Source organism: Mercenaria mercenaria, chromosome 5, assembly GCF_021730395.1.
Source record: "Mercenaria mercenaria strain notata chromosome 5, MADL_Memer_1, whole genome shotgun sequence".
Lineage (NCBI taxonomy): Eukaryota > Metazoa > Mollusca > Bivalvia > Venerida > Veneridae > Mercenaria > Mercenaria mercenaria.
Window position 1 is genome coordinate 93699377 of NC_069365.1, and position 13735 is coordinate 93713111.

Here is a 13735-nt window from a genome sequence, read left to right on the forward strand (position 1 = left end):
CCTATTGCATTTAGAGAAACCGTTAGCGAAGAACATAGATCCTGACCAGACTGCGCGGATGTACAGGCTGTTCCGGATCCATGCTGGTCGCAAATGTACTATGTTAGTTTTCTCATGGTGCGGCTCATTTTTGCATTTGAAACCTCGTTATTACTTATATGACTCTTTTCTATCCAGAAGATATTCTGTCTTTTCCAAAGATCGGAAGAAGAAAATCAGAATTGAGAATCGTTCCGAATGAACTCTCTGTGAAAGAAAACTCTGTAATGGTCACTCAAAACGAAGCTAGCATGCTGATTTCATAAAGATATCTACAAACAAAACATCATGCTACAAAAGCAGGTATTAGTACAAAATGTAGGAATACTGGTTAGGTAACTTCCCATCGTTAAGTAGATCTATCCTAAAAACTGTTGAAAACAGCAATAGACCAATCAAAACATACCAAACAAAAGAAAAATGTATCTGAGAAAAACCTGTAGGGAATTTTGAGGACATTCTGTGTTATTTCTTCAGCGGTGTGGTATGTACCCATACGCATTTCTGTGTAGCTGTTGGTTGAAAATGTCACAACACACACCTACAATATGAAATCAAATTTCAGTCATCTATTTTCTCTGCTAAGCCTTTCAGTAGTTCCATTTATCATAATAATGATAATTTTCACTTCTTGGTTAAAATGTTGTAAAAATAATTTTGGAGTTACAAATGTAATCAAGACTGCTTTAGTCTATAAATGTCTATTCAACAAGCAAGCGTTGTCAAAGCAAGACAGCTATTTTGGGGCCGGGTGGGGAAATGGTACATATCTCGGAAATTCTTAGAAAAGTTTTTTGTTGCCGTTAATTAATGAAAATGTGCATGCCATTGTTTTGTTCATACAGAATGTCTTATATGAGATGGGTCGCAGAGTCAATCCGTGTTTCGTATTGTAATAGTGATATACTGAAAATACATCAACTTTAACCTGATTTAATACTGTATGATCGGCTTAATCCGTCACAGGTTATTGTGCTAATTGCGGTTTTATTTTGCAAGATCCAGATGTAATAAGCTCTTTCTTAAAAGAGCTGTTTCTTTTTTCTAAATAAAATAGAAAAATATGGAAAACCACAGGTCGCCCAACATAACATAAATGAAAATGTTGCAGGCTCGGTTTAACCTAGCCTGTTCATGGACAGTATTCAAAATGCCAGCTACCGTCCACGCCCTTCAGCCCCTGAACATTTACACATAGTAAAGGGTACCAAATAAATTCATGGAACCTTCAATGATACACAGAGTTCAATTTCATGAAAAATGGCGTATGTTCCCCAGTTAGGATAATGACTTTTCACTAAACGAGAAAACAATGGACAGAACTAAACAAACTGGAATTAATAGATTGAGTGGATTTTTTCGGTAATAGAGCCTGAATGTCACAGAAACTGCCAAAAGACAAAACTGAAAAGCAGGCACCATATTGTCTCATGTACTGTAATGAATATAAAACGTACGAAGAGATTGGTCTACGAAATACACGTATATGCGTATTTTGAACATTATTTGAGCCGTGCCATGGGAAAACCAACATAGTGACTTTGCGACCAGCATGGATCCAGACCAGCCTGCGCATCCGCGCAGTCTGGTCAGGATCCATGCTGTTCGCTAACAGTTTCTCTAATTGCAATAGGTTTTAAAAGCGAACAGCATGGATCCTGACCAGACTGCGCGGATGCGCAGGCTGGTCTGCATCCATGCTGGTCGCAAAGCCACTATGTTGGTTTTCCCATCGCACGGCTCATTTATTGAAATGAGTTCTCTCAAATACGACATGCGAAAAAGCACCTGAGTATGTGTAGTCCCTCCGAAGGAAAACTCATTCACTATCATGTTGACAAATTCTAACTGACGGTGAAAGTTGGCAGCGCCCTCGCTGCCTGAAGAGTCCAACACGAAGCAAATGTCTGACAGATCGTTACAGGCTGAAATAAAAAATTACTCAAATATAATGATAATACTGTATTTCAAGTATGCTGAGAAATCATTTCATTTTCCGTTGACATGTAGAAACTTTGGACCTGGCCGCGCTCGTGTGATAGTGACGCTACTCTGATCTAAAGTTAAACGCTGAGTCAGAAAGTGAAAACTTGAAAAAAATAGTTAACTGTGCCTTGTAACAAAACAATTATATGGCTGGCCAGTCAGTAGTCAAAACTATTGACCGGCAAGTCATTCAGTTAGTGTATTTCATAGTTCCTACAATTATTATCAAACCTGTAAGGTATTACTAGTAAAACAAGGGAAAGAAACATTGAACAGAATGTTGTATATCTTGACTGTTTTCATTCAAGTCTAAATTGCGAAATTCATGCAATTTATTGTTAGAAGTCTTGAAAATATGTTGTTTTGTTTTTGTTTTATCTAGAGTCACACCGACCCAAAATTAAGTATATTGTAGCTTTTCCAGCTTTTGATTAGTTCATCACGGGCGGGCACCTTGATAGAACCACTAACCTTCTGTAAGCTAGCTTGATGGCTTCCTAACATAAAGAATTCTACACACCAAGCGCCGCTTGTCACCCACCTCAGTGAAGGGACGACGACCGTAACCACTCGACTACGGAGGTCTCAAAAGTATTTGATAAAATTATGCTGCAATGCTGTAGCGGAAGTAACTTTTCGCGTCTTGATCATGTCGAGAATTTATAGTCCGGCATAAGGCAGATTCGCGTTTATAAGAATTCGAGCTTTGTTGCGGATATATATTTATCAACATACCCATGTCACTTTTCTCCCTATTCACGACAATAAGCCTGAATGAAAATATCCCGACTATATAACGAAATATAAAGTACAACGTTTTTATGACCGTAGAATAATTTAGTTTTTCAGGTTCGAATATTTATTCTAGCGCCACAGTTTACTGTTTTGAAAAGGTTCGTTAATTACCGTGAATTTATTGAATCGCATGCCACTTAACAAATATATGAGCCGCGCCATGAGAAAACCAACATAGTGGCTTTGCGACCAGCATAGATCAAGACCAGCCTGCGCATCCGTGCAGTCTGGTCAGGATCCATGCTGTTCGCTTTCAAAGCCTATTGCAATTAGAGAAACCGTTAGCGAACAGCATGGATCCTGACCAGACTTCGCGGACGCGCAGGCTGGTCTGGATCCATGCTTGTCGCAAAGCCACTATGTTGGTTTTCTCATGGCGCGTCTCATATGCTATTGTTTATTTTTAAGAATAATAGCAACGCTTTTTTGGGAGTATCAATCGTTATGTTTGTATTTAATATCTCACAGGACAACACATTGAAAACGTTTCGATTTCAAAATAACTCCCATTTGAAATTATCATTCTTGAAATTGTGTTCCTGTTTACTGCGTTTTTAGTGGTTCGCAAAATATGGTTATAACTTAATGCCATGTTAGTAATAACGAGAAACAAAAATAAATTCAAAACCTTAAATGCTTTTAGTAGTGTTGTTAAATTGTGCGCCCCAGTTATGGATACTTAAAACATGTTGACCCTTTCCAACAGAATAACAGAATGGTAATTAAACACTTCACCGGAATTGTAAAGTTATTACCTATGAAAACAATACATTTAGTTTTCTTGTCATATTTTTGTTGCGAGAATAGGGAAAAATATATGTTTGTTTTGTGTATTAACGTCTACAAAATCTCTTGGGATATTGGTGACCTCGACCATCGGCCTCTGTCATCAACAATTCCGCGGGCTTCTGTGTATTATCCCTATAGAAAAGACATTGTTTTCAATGCTTGTTCCCTGACAAAGATTTAAGTTCTTTGATACTGAGTAATTCTGACCAAAATATATAAATTTACCGTTGCAGGTTTCGGTGGTAAGGTCATGTTCTATGGTATTCAGGGCTTCGAACGAGGCAACTCGGAATGTATGGTTACCATCACTTGCTATGTTAGACAACTCTGTAGGATCCACGTGACTTCCGATACCAATAGCAATAATTGTCACCCTAGGATCTCGCTGTAAGCAAAAATACGCCAATAGTGATTACAAAATCTAAGTATAATTCTTTTGATAATCGCATAAGAAAATACAAGTATACGGCTGTTACATCCCTTTAAATGAAAAGGATAATAATAGGTGGACAATATTACGAATGGCATTACAGGCAAATGAGCCTTAGTACCACCTATACTAAGCAGCCACTTCAACAAACATCTACCTTAAGTTAAATATTTTTTTCCAACACTCTTGTAATACAGTAATAATAAATCTCTCTCAAGATTTCTGTTGTTTTCGATTCAAAAGCTAACTGCATACCGTACTCTTTTAAAAACGTGTTTTCGCAGTAGAATATTGCACGTCATTATAACTATTTCACGAAATGTGTAATTAGTATTAGGAGTATTACTGCTTGGCACCTTGAGTTTTGCGAGTTAAAAGTGTAATTAAAGAATGTTGGACATATTTTAATTTGAAGTATACAATTTTTTCGGGAGGTAAGGTGTTTAGTTAGTTCTCAAAGAGATCTTCACATACAGCAATTAGTACTGTTAGCGACATTGAGTAAGGCACTGTCTCTCTCAATCATATCAAAATGCATTTCCTAACAGTATCACATGTTCTACTTAATTTGATATGGTAAATTCATAATGTTTCTGGAGGTGCAAACCTATTTTTTCACATTTCAGCGTTTTGTGCTCGCCAGCCTTTCTGTACTTTCAGTACTTTGATTAAAGAAATATTCATAGCTGCTTGTACGGCCGGCTACCTTGAGTAATGCAGCTTCAGCTTTTGTTTTCTCCGGCTCCAAGGACTCCCCGTCCGTCAACACAATGATGATTTTACTAGAATTTCTGTTACCATTATGTGCCGATGATAAAGTCTTTGTTCTCACAAACTGTAAGGCTACAAACAGATTTTGATAATTTCATGAAATGCTACTAATAAAAAGTATTCACTGCTTTGGATAAAATTTACAAGCCTAATTGATCATTTAAATTTGATAAATACCAAAATCTTTCTGCCAGTGTTAAAATTTGAATCGCTTATGTTTTGCACACTAGGGTGGCTAATTCTGTTGGATCTGTGAGACCATTGTTTTAAAGGCACTGGCCTTCAGATCGTACATCAGAAAAAAAAGAGAAAATTTTAAGATATCAGAAAACTGTTGCTATACTTCTGGAGAAAGTTTTAAACCTTAGTTACTTACAGATATTGTTTTGGAAACGCATAAGAATTAGTTGTTTTTTACTAATTTTCCCATTCAAAATTGAAAGCATTTGTAACGGGGTACCAGCGTTAAACTGTAGGCATTGTAACTGAAAATACAAACTTCAAGTAGGAGCTATCTATATTAGATGTATGTGACATTAACTGCATCAAAATACAAGGACTGAAAAAAATATTAAAAATATCATTTCCTGAAAAAGAGTTATTTGAGCTGAAAAAAAATGATCCCGGATGAAATATTTGGGAAAAATGGAGACAACTCCGCAAAGACTTTATGATAGGCTTAGGTGACTATTGACCTAGAACCTAATGCAAACTACCCACTTTTTACCTCTAATCATGAAAACAGCATGCATACTTGCCACTTGGATTAGCAACCTGAATACAAAACTATGTAAAGATCAAATAATTGATTGCCCTGGGGAAAGTAGGACATTTTTTGTGGTGAAATTTGTCAACGAACAGACGATTTTTTTTTAAGTCAAAACACACAGAATTTCACAAGGTGAAATATGTTGAAAAGACTACTGCTGGAAAGAGAACAATCTCAACTACCCATACATATGCGTCAAAGTATGGGAAAATATCTAGAAATATGAGAAAATCGAAGAAATCAATTTCGAGACAGTTTGATGCATAACTGTGTAATCATACAAGGCATTTATCATAGGCTACTTTTCCTTTACACTGACATAACATGGGCAGCACGGTGTTCACTCAACAATTTCACTATATAAACGGATTCTTTCCCATGTGTAAAGAAAGCTTAGGGTAAGTCTCTATAAACTGCCTTCATTATAATGCTTTACATTTCACGAACGTTCAGTATTCCTCCGTGGTGTACCAATGGTCAAGGACGCAGGAACTTTTTTTTTTGCCGCGGTGGTCCAGGTTCGATTCCCGACTCGATTTTTTTACTTGATTTGGCATTTTAAGGGTAGCTTAGAAACAAAAAAACTCATGTTCCAATGTTCATTATATGACAAAAATTCAATTTGACAGAAAGGTCATTTTAAGCCAAACTCTGGAGGTCAGTGCCTTTAAATTCTATAGTACGGTATTCTTAATCAACATAACTTAATAGTTTTTGACTAGCACCATGTGCTGTTAAAATTTCTTATCTGTCTTTAAATTAGAAAAACCTTCACATTTTAATCTAATGATGACCTTGTCAAAAGGTTCTGTAGATATGGTATTTTTGCGTCTTTGTTTTGCTGTTTAATGTAAAATGTCTTTTTTGCATTTAATAAGATGTTTCGACTTTAAACTGTCGATTATATGTTCATATGTACGCCTCTTTTTATTGCGAGGGTCCCTCGATTTGCTAATACGTATTTACAACAATCCCATCACAACTTACCAAATCTATAGTACAAGAAACATTTTCTTTTCCATGTTATTAAAATAAGACTTCGTGCATTAATTTCATGATATTTTTCGGAGAGTACATATAAAAACAGTATCTCTGCAAGATATATTTATGTATTACAAAACTTTCGTTCCTGAAGCTTTTTGATGCCTGTCGACAAAGGTATTACCTAGATGTGTATTTGTTTCCCCGTCAGGATACTTTGCATGGTTGATATGGTTCAGAACAGTCGCATTGTCCATGTACTGATTCAAATAGAACTCATTATGGACAGTAGTGCCGAACGAAACAAGAGCGACTCGGGTGTTGTTTGGCCCAACCTCGAACTGTTTGGTGAAGTTTGAGACAAAGTGTAGTTGACGGTTAAAATTGGCTGACCCCTCGCTTCCGGAACCATCCAGAACAAATATCAGATCAGCTGGCTTGAATGGACAGGCTGCAAGTTTTTTATCAGGTGCTATTTACTAACAGTTCAAATATAACATTTTTACACTAACAGATCACGAATTTAAGATAAACAGGTTATTTTGTGTCCGTTGTGCTGTATGTCAAACGACACAATTAAGATTGATAACGGTGGAGGACGAGTCAGGGCCCTCCTCATGGTAGCGCGTGTGCCCTTGTTGAACCACTGATCTACCGCACGCCAGGTGGATGGCTTTCTCACATTGTGTACATCTACATCCCTAACGGTACAAGCCCACAACTTTGGAGGACAAGTTATAACGAAGCGGCAAAAGAAGCCCACTGCAGAGTAATTGAGTAATTGCTTTTGTTTTGCAATTTGATAAACATTAACTACTTTTTCAATTTAAAACAGAATTCAATTTATGTTGGAAATAAACCGTGAATAAGCAGTTTTAAAACATTTAAAAACAATATCAGTAATGTTTGAAAACTCTATATCAGAAGTCGCTTTCTATTTTCCTAACAATATATCACATAATTATAAGGTCAAACTGTCTGTTATAAAGGTTCCAAATAATGAACTTTTCATTAACAGATTCAATCAAACCGAGCCCGCTGTTATTTTGCTCAACTTGGTTATGATCTATGGCTTCCTACGGTTCTTCCAACTGATTGAATTATATACAAAATTTTGTAAAGAACAAAAAAGATTTATGTTTACCTTTATCAACAGGCTCAGCAGCCTCTGATAGTCCGAAGTAAAGTACTAATATTAATACTGAAGTTCCAACACGAGCCATTGTTCTTTGATAACTGAACACAGCTGAGTTGAATTTTATAGTCCATATAGGAGAAGGTGCGTGTGAACTAGTCATGTGAAAATAGAAATATGGCATTGGGACACCACGTTTTTGGTTGAATGAAGTGCTTTGTAGAACATTTAAGTATTAATTGTCATGTATTTTTGATAATGGATTCTCTATTTGAAATGCCGGCCAGACACATAGTTCAAGTACTTTACACACACGATGCAAAAAGATAAAAAGATAAAATAAAATAAAATAACATTAGAGCAGAGCACGGTTGCTTGACTATATATAGAATGGGGCTGTTTTCTGGATTTGACTTCGTTCGCCGTTTCCTTTGGTCAAAATACTTAAATAATTTTCACACGAATGATTTTCAATTAGGGCAACTGTAAAGAATTATTCAATAGATATACCTTAATGAGCCTTGGATTCAGTCAGGAATGGCACAGATGGTAGACTATGTACGCACAATCCAGCTTCAATACGGTTATAGCGACGATCAAATGGTCGGACAAGTTTTAACGTGGGTGTTTCGTAAGTGTAACTATATAATTTTCCGGTAGATTAGAATATATATAGCAGTACAGTGTAACTATCATGGTAGGTTAGGACTTATACATTTAATACACTTCTTCTTGAACTGTATGAAATAAGGTCTTAGAGTATTCCTAAAGGTCAACCAGTTATACGTGAAACAGTTCAGCTTTTTGAAATGTCCTTCACGATTATCATTTTAAAAGTAGCGTTTCAACATTCAGACATTATCAAATACGGAAAGTAAAGTTTAAAAAACAATGACAAGACACGTTTTACTTATTCTTAAATTGCGTTGTCCTTTTGGCGAATTCTCTGAAACTATTTTTTACATTTCAGTCACATGTCGCAGAATAAAATAATTAAACACGAGAAACTCTCTTGCAGTTTTTGTCATATTCTTTTTATTTCGTTATGTTTTACAAGAAACATCTTTTCTCCAAGAAACCTGAAGCATTGCATTTTAATAAAGAGTCTCTTAACAGCAAACCACACACGTGGTTTATTTGGATGGAAAAAACCCTAGCTATTTGAACATGCTTCTTGTCTAGGTACCGAAATAAAATTTCCGAATCAAATAGCAAAGATGAAGTGTGACTGACGTTGTTCTGGAAGGACGTTCCGTTTATTTTGAGGAGGTAGGTTAAAAATGTATGCCCTTGCCTGACTTCATCATGATAAATTCAATATCACGTTTTGATACTGTTGATATTGCTACTCACCATTACCCGATGATTCCATTGTTACTGCTAATTTAACAGTTTGCTACTTCTACTGCCACGAGTACTACTGCTACTACGTTTCACCCAGTTGTGACTGCCGCTACTGTCAATTTCTGCTACGTACTGTCGTTTGCCACTCTATCAATTTCACGTCTTACCACTGTTTTTGCTGTTCTTCTGTTGCTACTGCTACTGCTGCTACTTCACATTTTGCACTGCACTACTCCTGCCAATACTGCTACTGTTTCTGCCAATTTCTTCTAATGCTAACTGATGAACTTGCCACAGACCGTTTCAAGGCGGTGCCCCACTGTGCTCCTTTAATTGTTTGCCCATGTATGTCTGTTTTGTGTGTGTGTGTGTGTGTGTGTGTGGTGCGTTTGGGGAGGCTGCGTTTTTGGAACGTGGCTTTCCCTACTAGATATTCTTCCTTGTTTTTGTGCTGTCCACTTTACGTTTTTGTTACCGCTAATGCCAATTCCACGTTTCTAAAGTTACTACTGTTCACTGTTACTGCTAGTTTCCTATATGTGAAACTTAGTGAACAAAGTATTTAAAAAAAAGAAAACGGACACCCCTATTCTACCAGCAGTCTCATGTTTTTAGCTAAGCTTACTCCAAGAAGCTGCGGAACTATATATTTCTTGTTTCCTGACTGCCTGCTGTCATTTGCGTATCATTTTTATGTTCTAGATTCGATGACTTTGAAGTTACGTATATCTCGAGGTATTGTCTTAAGGTATTGAACCCGTAATGTAACTCTGTAATTTCCGTGTATTTGAGTTAGACAATTCGGCAGTCTTCTGACATAAAGTAACTGAAAACGGACGTAACTTTCTTGAAAAACACAGCTTTCAGGACGATTTGTGTGTAATTTACCGTTATTGAAAACGAAAGTATGTAAGTATTTCACAGAATTGATATTAATTTAAATTACGTTAAATATTTAACTTTTTTGATAATAAAGTATTATTTTGTCCCACTAGAAAAGTGACTATCATTCAGCAGATTATGTTAAATAGCAAATGAAACCTAAGGCCATTTAGTCTCTAAAATGTCACCTATTTTAGAATGACCCGTTTTTGCATATCACGGCTTTCTATATACAGAACGACATATTCATATAAGGATCTACGCACAACCGTCATAGTTTGGCAATTATTATTATTATAAATATTATTATTATATTTACTCTTACATGTTTGTCAGCATAATACATGGGGTGATGGCGTTTCTTTCCGCGCAAACGTCTTACTTCTGGACAGACTCTTTTTTTCCCCAATCTGTATATATTTTATCATCTACTTTACCTGCAGCTTTCATAAACCTGACGAACTGTGAATGAAACAGGGATAACCAGATAGACCTCCGTCCCATGTCATAACCGCTGGAAGAAACGCTTTCAATTCATGACTATAGTATTATTATAAAGGTTAAATTGTTTAACCTAACTACAGGCTCTAGCAAATCTTATTATCTGTTAAATATAAGCCCCAGATGTGACTACGGGAAGTTCTTCATCATGGTGAGCGAAATTGACAATATCAATATTAAAGTCATCTCTTTGGTCATACCCAGTAGGCATTTGACGTCGGTTAGACGTCGTATAGACGTCGGACCCCGACGTCGGATTAACGTTGGATTTTGGTTGGATTTGCAAACCGTTTAGACGTCGGATCCCGACGTTGGCTAGACGTCGCAATCCGACCATTTTCCAACCTAAATCTAACCACTTTTCAACCAAAATCTGACCAAATTTTCTACGTAATTTGCGGTCTAACAAGTGATCGACACATGTATTTTATCATCTTTATTTTATATTATGACGACGTAAGTCAAATACAATAAGTCCAAAAAGTAATCCGATAATTGAAACTTTCAAGTTTCGTCAGTTTTGCATGATTCTTCAACTCCGTTAATATTTCCATCTGAAATGTATAAAATTTGTCAGTTTCATCATTTCATAAAAATAGAAAATTTATATAAATATACTAGTGCTATTAATAAGAGCTTAATTACTAAGTGCAAAACAAATATGTAATATTTTAAATTCTATGAAAAATCTATAATTTCGTAAAATGTAAAAGTTTGGTGTTAACTGAAATTGCTTTACAAACAAATATGCATCAGTCTGTGAAAAAATACGGAACATTAATCAGTATAACTATTAAAATAAGTATAATTTTTAAAAATCTGTTACTCACGTTGCGGATCCCTCCCTTTGTGTAAAGTATTTATAAACTTGCTCTATCTTATCCCAACAAATATCAAATTACAGGAAGACTGTGTAAACCGATGCAGGCTTATCTCGCGGATGTATGACTAATAAATTAACATGTGTAGAAGAGAAGATCCTTAGGTAGAATAATTTAAACATGTGTATAGAATGCACTTTTATCTTGAACAGTTTAAAATTCGTGAACAAATCCGTTTCCGAAAATAGACAATCTCATGCGATATTATAATATAATTAACAATATTTGATGTGCGAATGAACTATTATTTATAAGCGCATGTCCAGGCCTTTATGAAAACATTATATAATAAATAGTAAATATCTTGAAACTATACTAGTAAAATTATACTAGTTTAAAACTTTTATAATTCATAACATTTATCAGACTTTCTATCCAACCTAATTCCAACGTCTTCTAGACGTCTAAGTCTGACGTCTATTAGACGTCGTGGATATGACGTTGGTTAGACGTTGGATTCGAGTCGTCGACGTCGCGACCAAAATCCAACGTCTAACCAACGTCGATACGACGTCAGGTGTTTACTGGGTATAGTTTCGTATGTATGATACCGATGCAAATCTGAAAAGAAGACACTGCATCCGCACTGTCTAACTGGGGTTTAATTAAATCCGTATCTACACAAGGCACCACGGATGCGTGTCTATACGACAGGTTAAGTTTTTACCCAAAATAACTATGCATATGCCTGTTGCGTTCACAAGCGGATAATTAGTAGGAAATTATTCTGACACTTGGTTTGCTACAACACGGACTCGTTTTTGATACTTCGATTTTCAGTTATGTAAATTTAGACTGTTACAGTAAGATTAATACAAATATATCATCATGACTTATTAATTATAATAAAATTATGTATATGGTAGGTAGTTCTTTCTAACAGAAATAAAAGACAGATTTTAGCTCGAGTATTCGAAGAACAGTGAGAGCAACTCTACTCAACCGGGCGTCAGCGTCATCGTTACCATCATCATCGGCGTCTCATTTTGGTTAATGTTTTGTGCGGTATAAAATCTCAGTAGCCATTTCATGTATTGAAACCTACTGAAAAGAAGAAGTAATATCATTTTTTGTTTAATTTAATTCAAATTATGCCGCTTTTTAACTCGTGAAGATGAAAGTCACCAGTGCTAATGCAATATCCTCTGCGTGATAGACTCGTCGTCGTTGGTTTCATGACTGGTTCACTCTACTCTGAATCAGTATCTCTATTCTACGGTTTCCTTTAGTTCAAATATTCACAGGTAATGATTACTTTTGAAAGAAATTCGCTGCCCAGCAAACACCTGACGTCGGAACAACGTTGAAACAACGTTGGATTTTGGTCGCGACGTCGGCGACCTAAATACAACTTCGGTTCAACGTCATATTTACGACGTCTAGCAGACGTTAGATTTAGACGTCTATACGACGTTGGATTCTGGTCGGACTTGAAGAGAGTGCAATCTTGTCATTTGTTAAACAACTGTTTGGTGTAGAATTATTTTCAAAGTGTTAAAATAATTACTTGTTCTCACAAAGTCCTGAAAATGCGCGTAAAACTGACAAATAATATTTCATTTTGGATATTAAAAATCATAACTGATTTTTTTTATTATTTTTCTCTTTTTTTATACAACATATCATATTACAGACTGTTTACATTTCAGAATATTAAAATAATAATACTTATAAAAATAAAGTTTGTACAGGAAATCAATAAACATTGAACTTGTATAGATTATTAGACTAGTAAAATTTATAACCCAGGGTCTTCTCTATACATGATGTCTATTAGTCACGCATTCTCCAGATACGCTTGCTTTGGTTTACACGATATTCCTGTAATTTGATACATTGGAGAGGTTAGACAGAGCCAGTTTCAAGACACTTTACACGTTATGCAACGTGAGTAAAATATTTTAAAACTTAGTCTTACTTTAATGACTGCTGATTTTTTTGTTTAAAAAACAAAACAAAAACATTTGATATTTTAGAACTGCATTTTACCAAAGTGTGTGCACTTTTTTCGAGGTCAGGGAAGATATCTGAATCTTGGATATATTATATATTTGTTTTGCATGAAGTGATTGTGATTCTAGCTCTTACGAAGTAACATTTTCGCTTTTTTATTTCGATTTAGTGGACATGAAAACTTTGTATTTTATACATTTCAGGTGGATGTTTTAGCTGTGTTGAAAAGGCATGCATAATTGACTACATTTTATGTTATGGACTTATTTATGTTGTCACAAGTGGAAATAAAGATTAGAAAATACTTACAATTCTGTTGATTAGATGCTGGGTCACAAGTAAAATTCCAACGTTTAAATAGCAGAAATTCATTACCTATTATAGTTAAATTATGGGTAGAATGCAGTCGTTAACAAGTTGGGTTATGGTTGGATTTTGGTTGGATTAAGGTTGCATCATGGTTGGATATTAGTTAGATT

The 13735-nt window shown here is 35.6% G+C and overlaps 1 protein-coding gene and 1 long non-coding RNA gene across 2 annotated transcripts in view; both read right to left on the bottom strand.

Moving 5' to 3' along the window:
- LOC123557971 (collagen alpha-6(VI) chain-like) overlaps positions 1-7844 on the bottom strand; it is a 64976-nt gene extending 57132 nt beyond the window's left edge. Inside the window, exons 1-6 of the mRNA XM_053544780.1 lie at positions 7705-7844; positions 6745-7011; positions 4746-4882; positions 3835-3994; positions 1828-1964; positions 477-580 (exon numbers count right to left, since the gene is read on the bottom strand). Of these exons, the coding sequence (XP_053400755.1) occupies positions 477-580; positions 1828-1964; positions 3835-3994; positions 4746-4882; positions 6745-7011; positions 7705-7783 (884 nt within the window). The 5' untranslated portion in view covers positions 7784-7844. The remainder of the gene's footprint in view (positions 1-476; positions 581-1827; positions 1965-3834; positions 3995-4745; positions 4883-6744; positions 7012-7704) is intronic.
- Positions 7845-10845: 3001 nt separating this feature from the next.
- On the bottom strand, positions 10846-11758 carry LOC123537151 (uncharacterized). Its single transcript, XR_006683463.2, has 2 exons — positions 11253-11758; positions 10846-10976 (listed from the first exon to the last, which is right to left on the bottom strand). It is a non-coding gene; the product is annotated as an uncharacterized LOC123537151 (long non-coding RNA).
- Positions 11759-13735: the final 1977 nt, after the last annotated feature.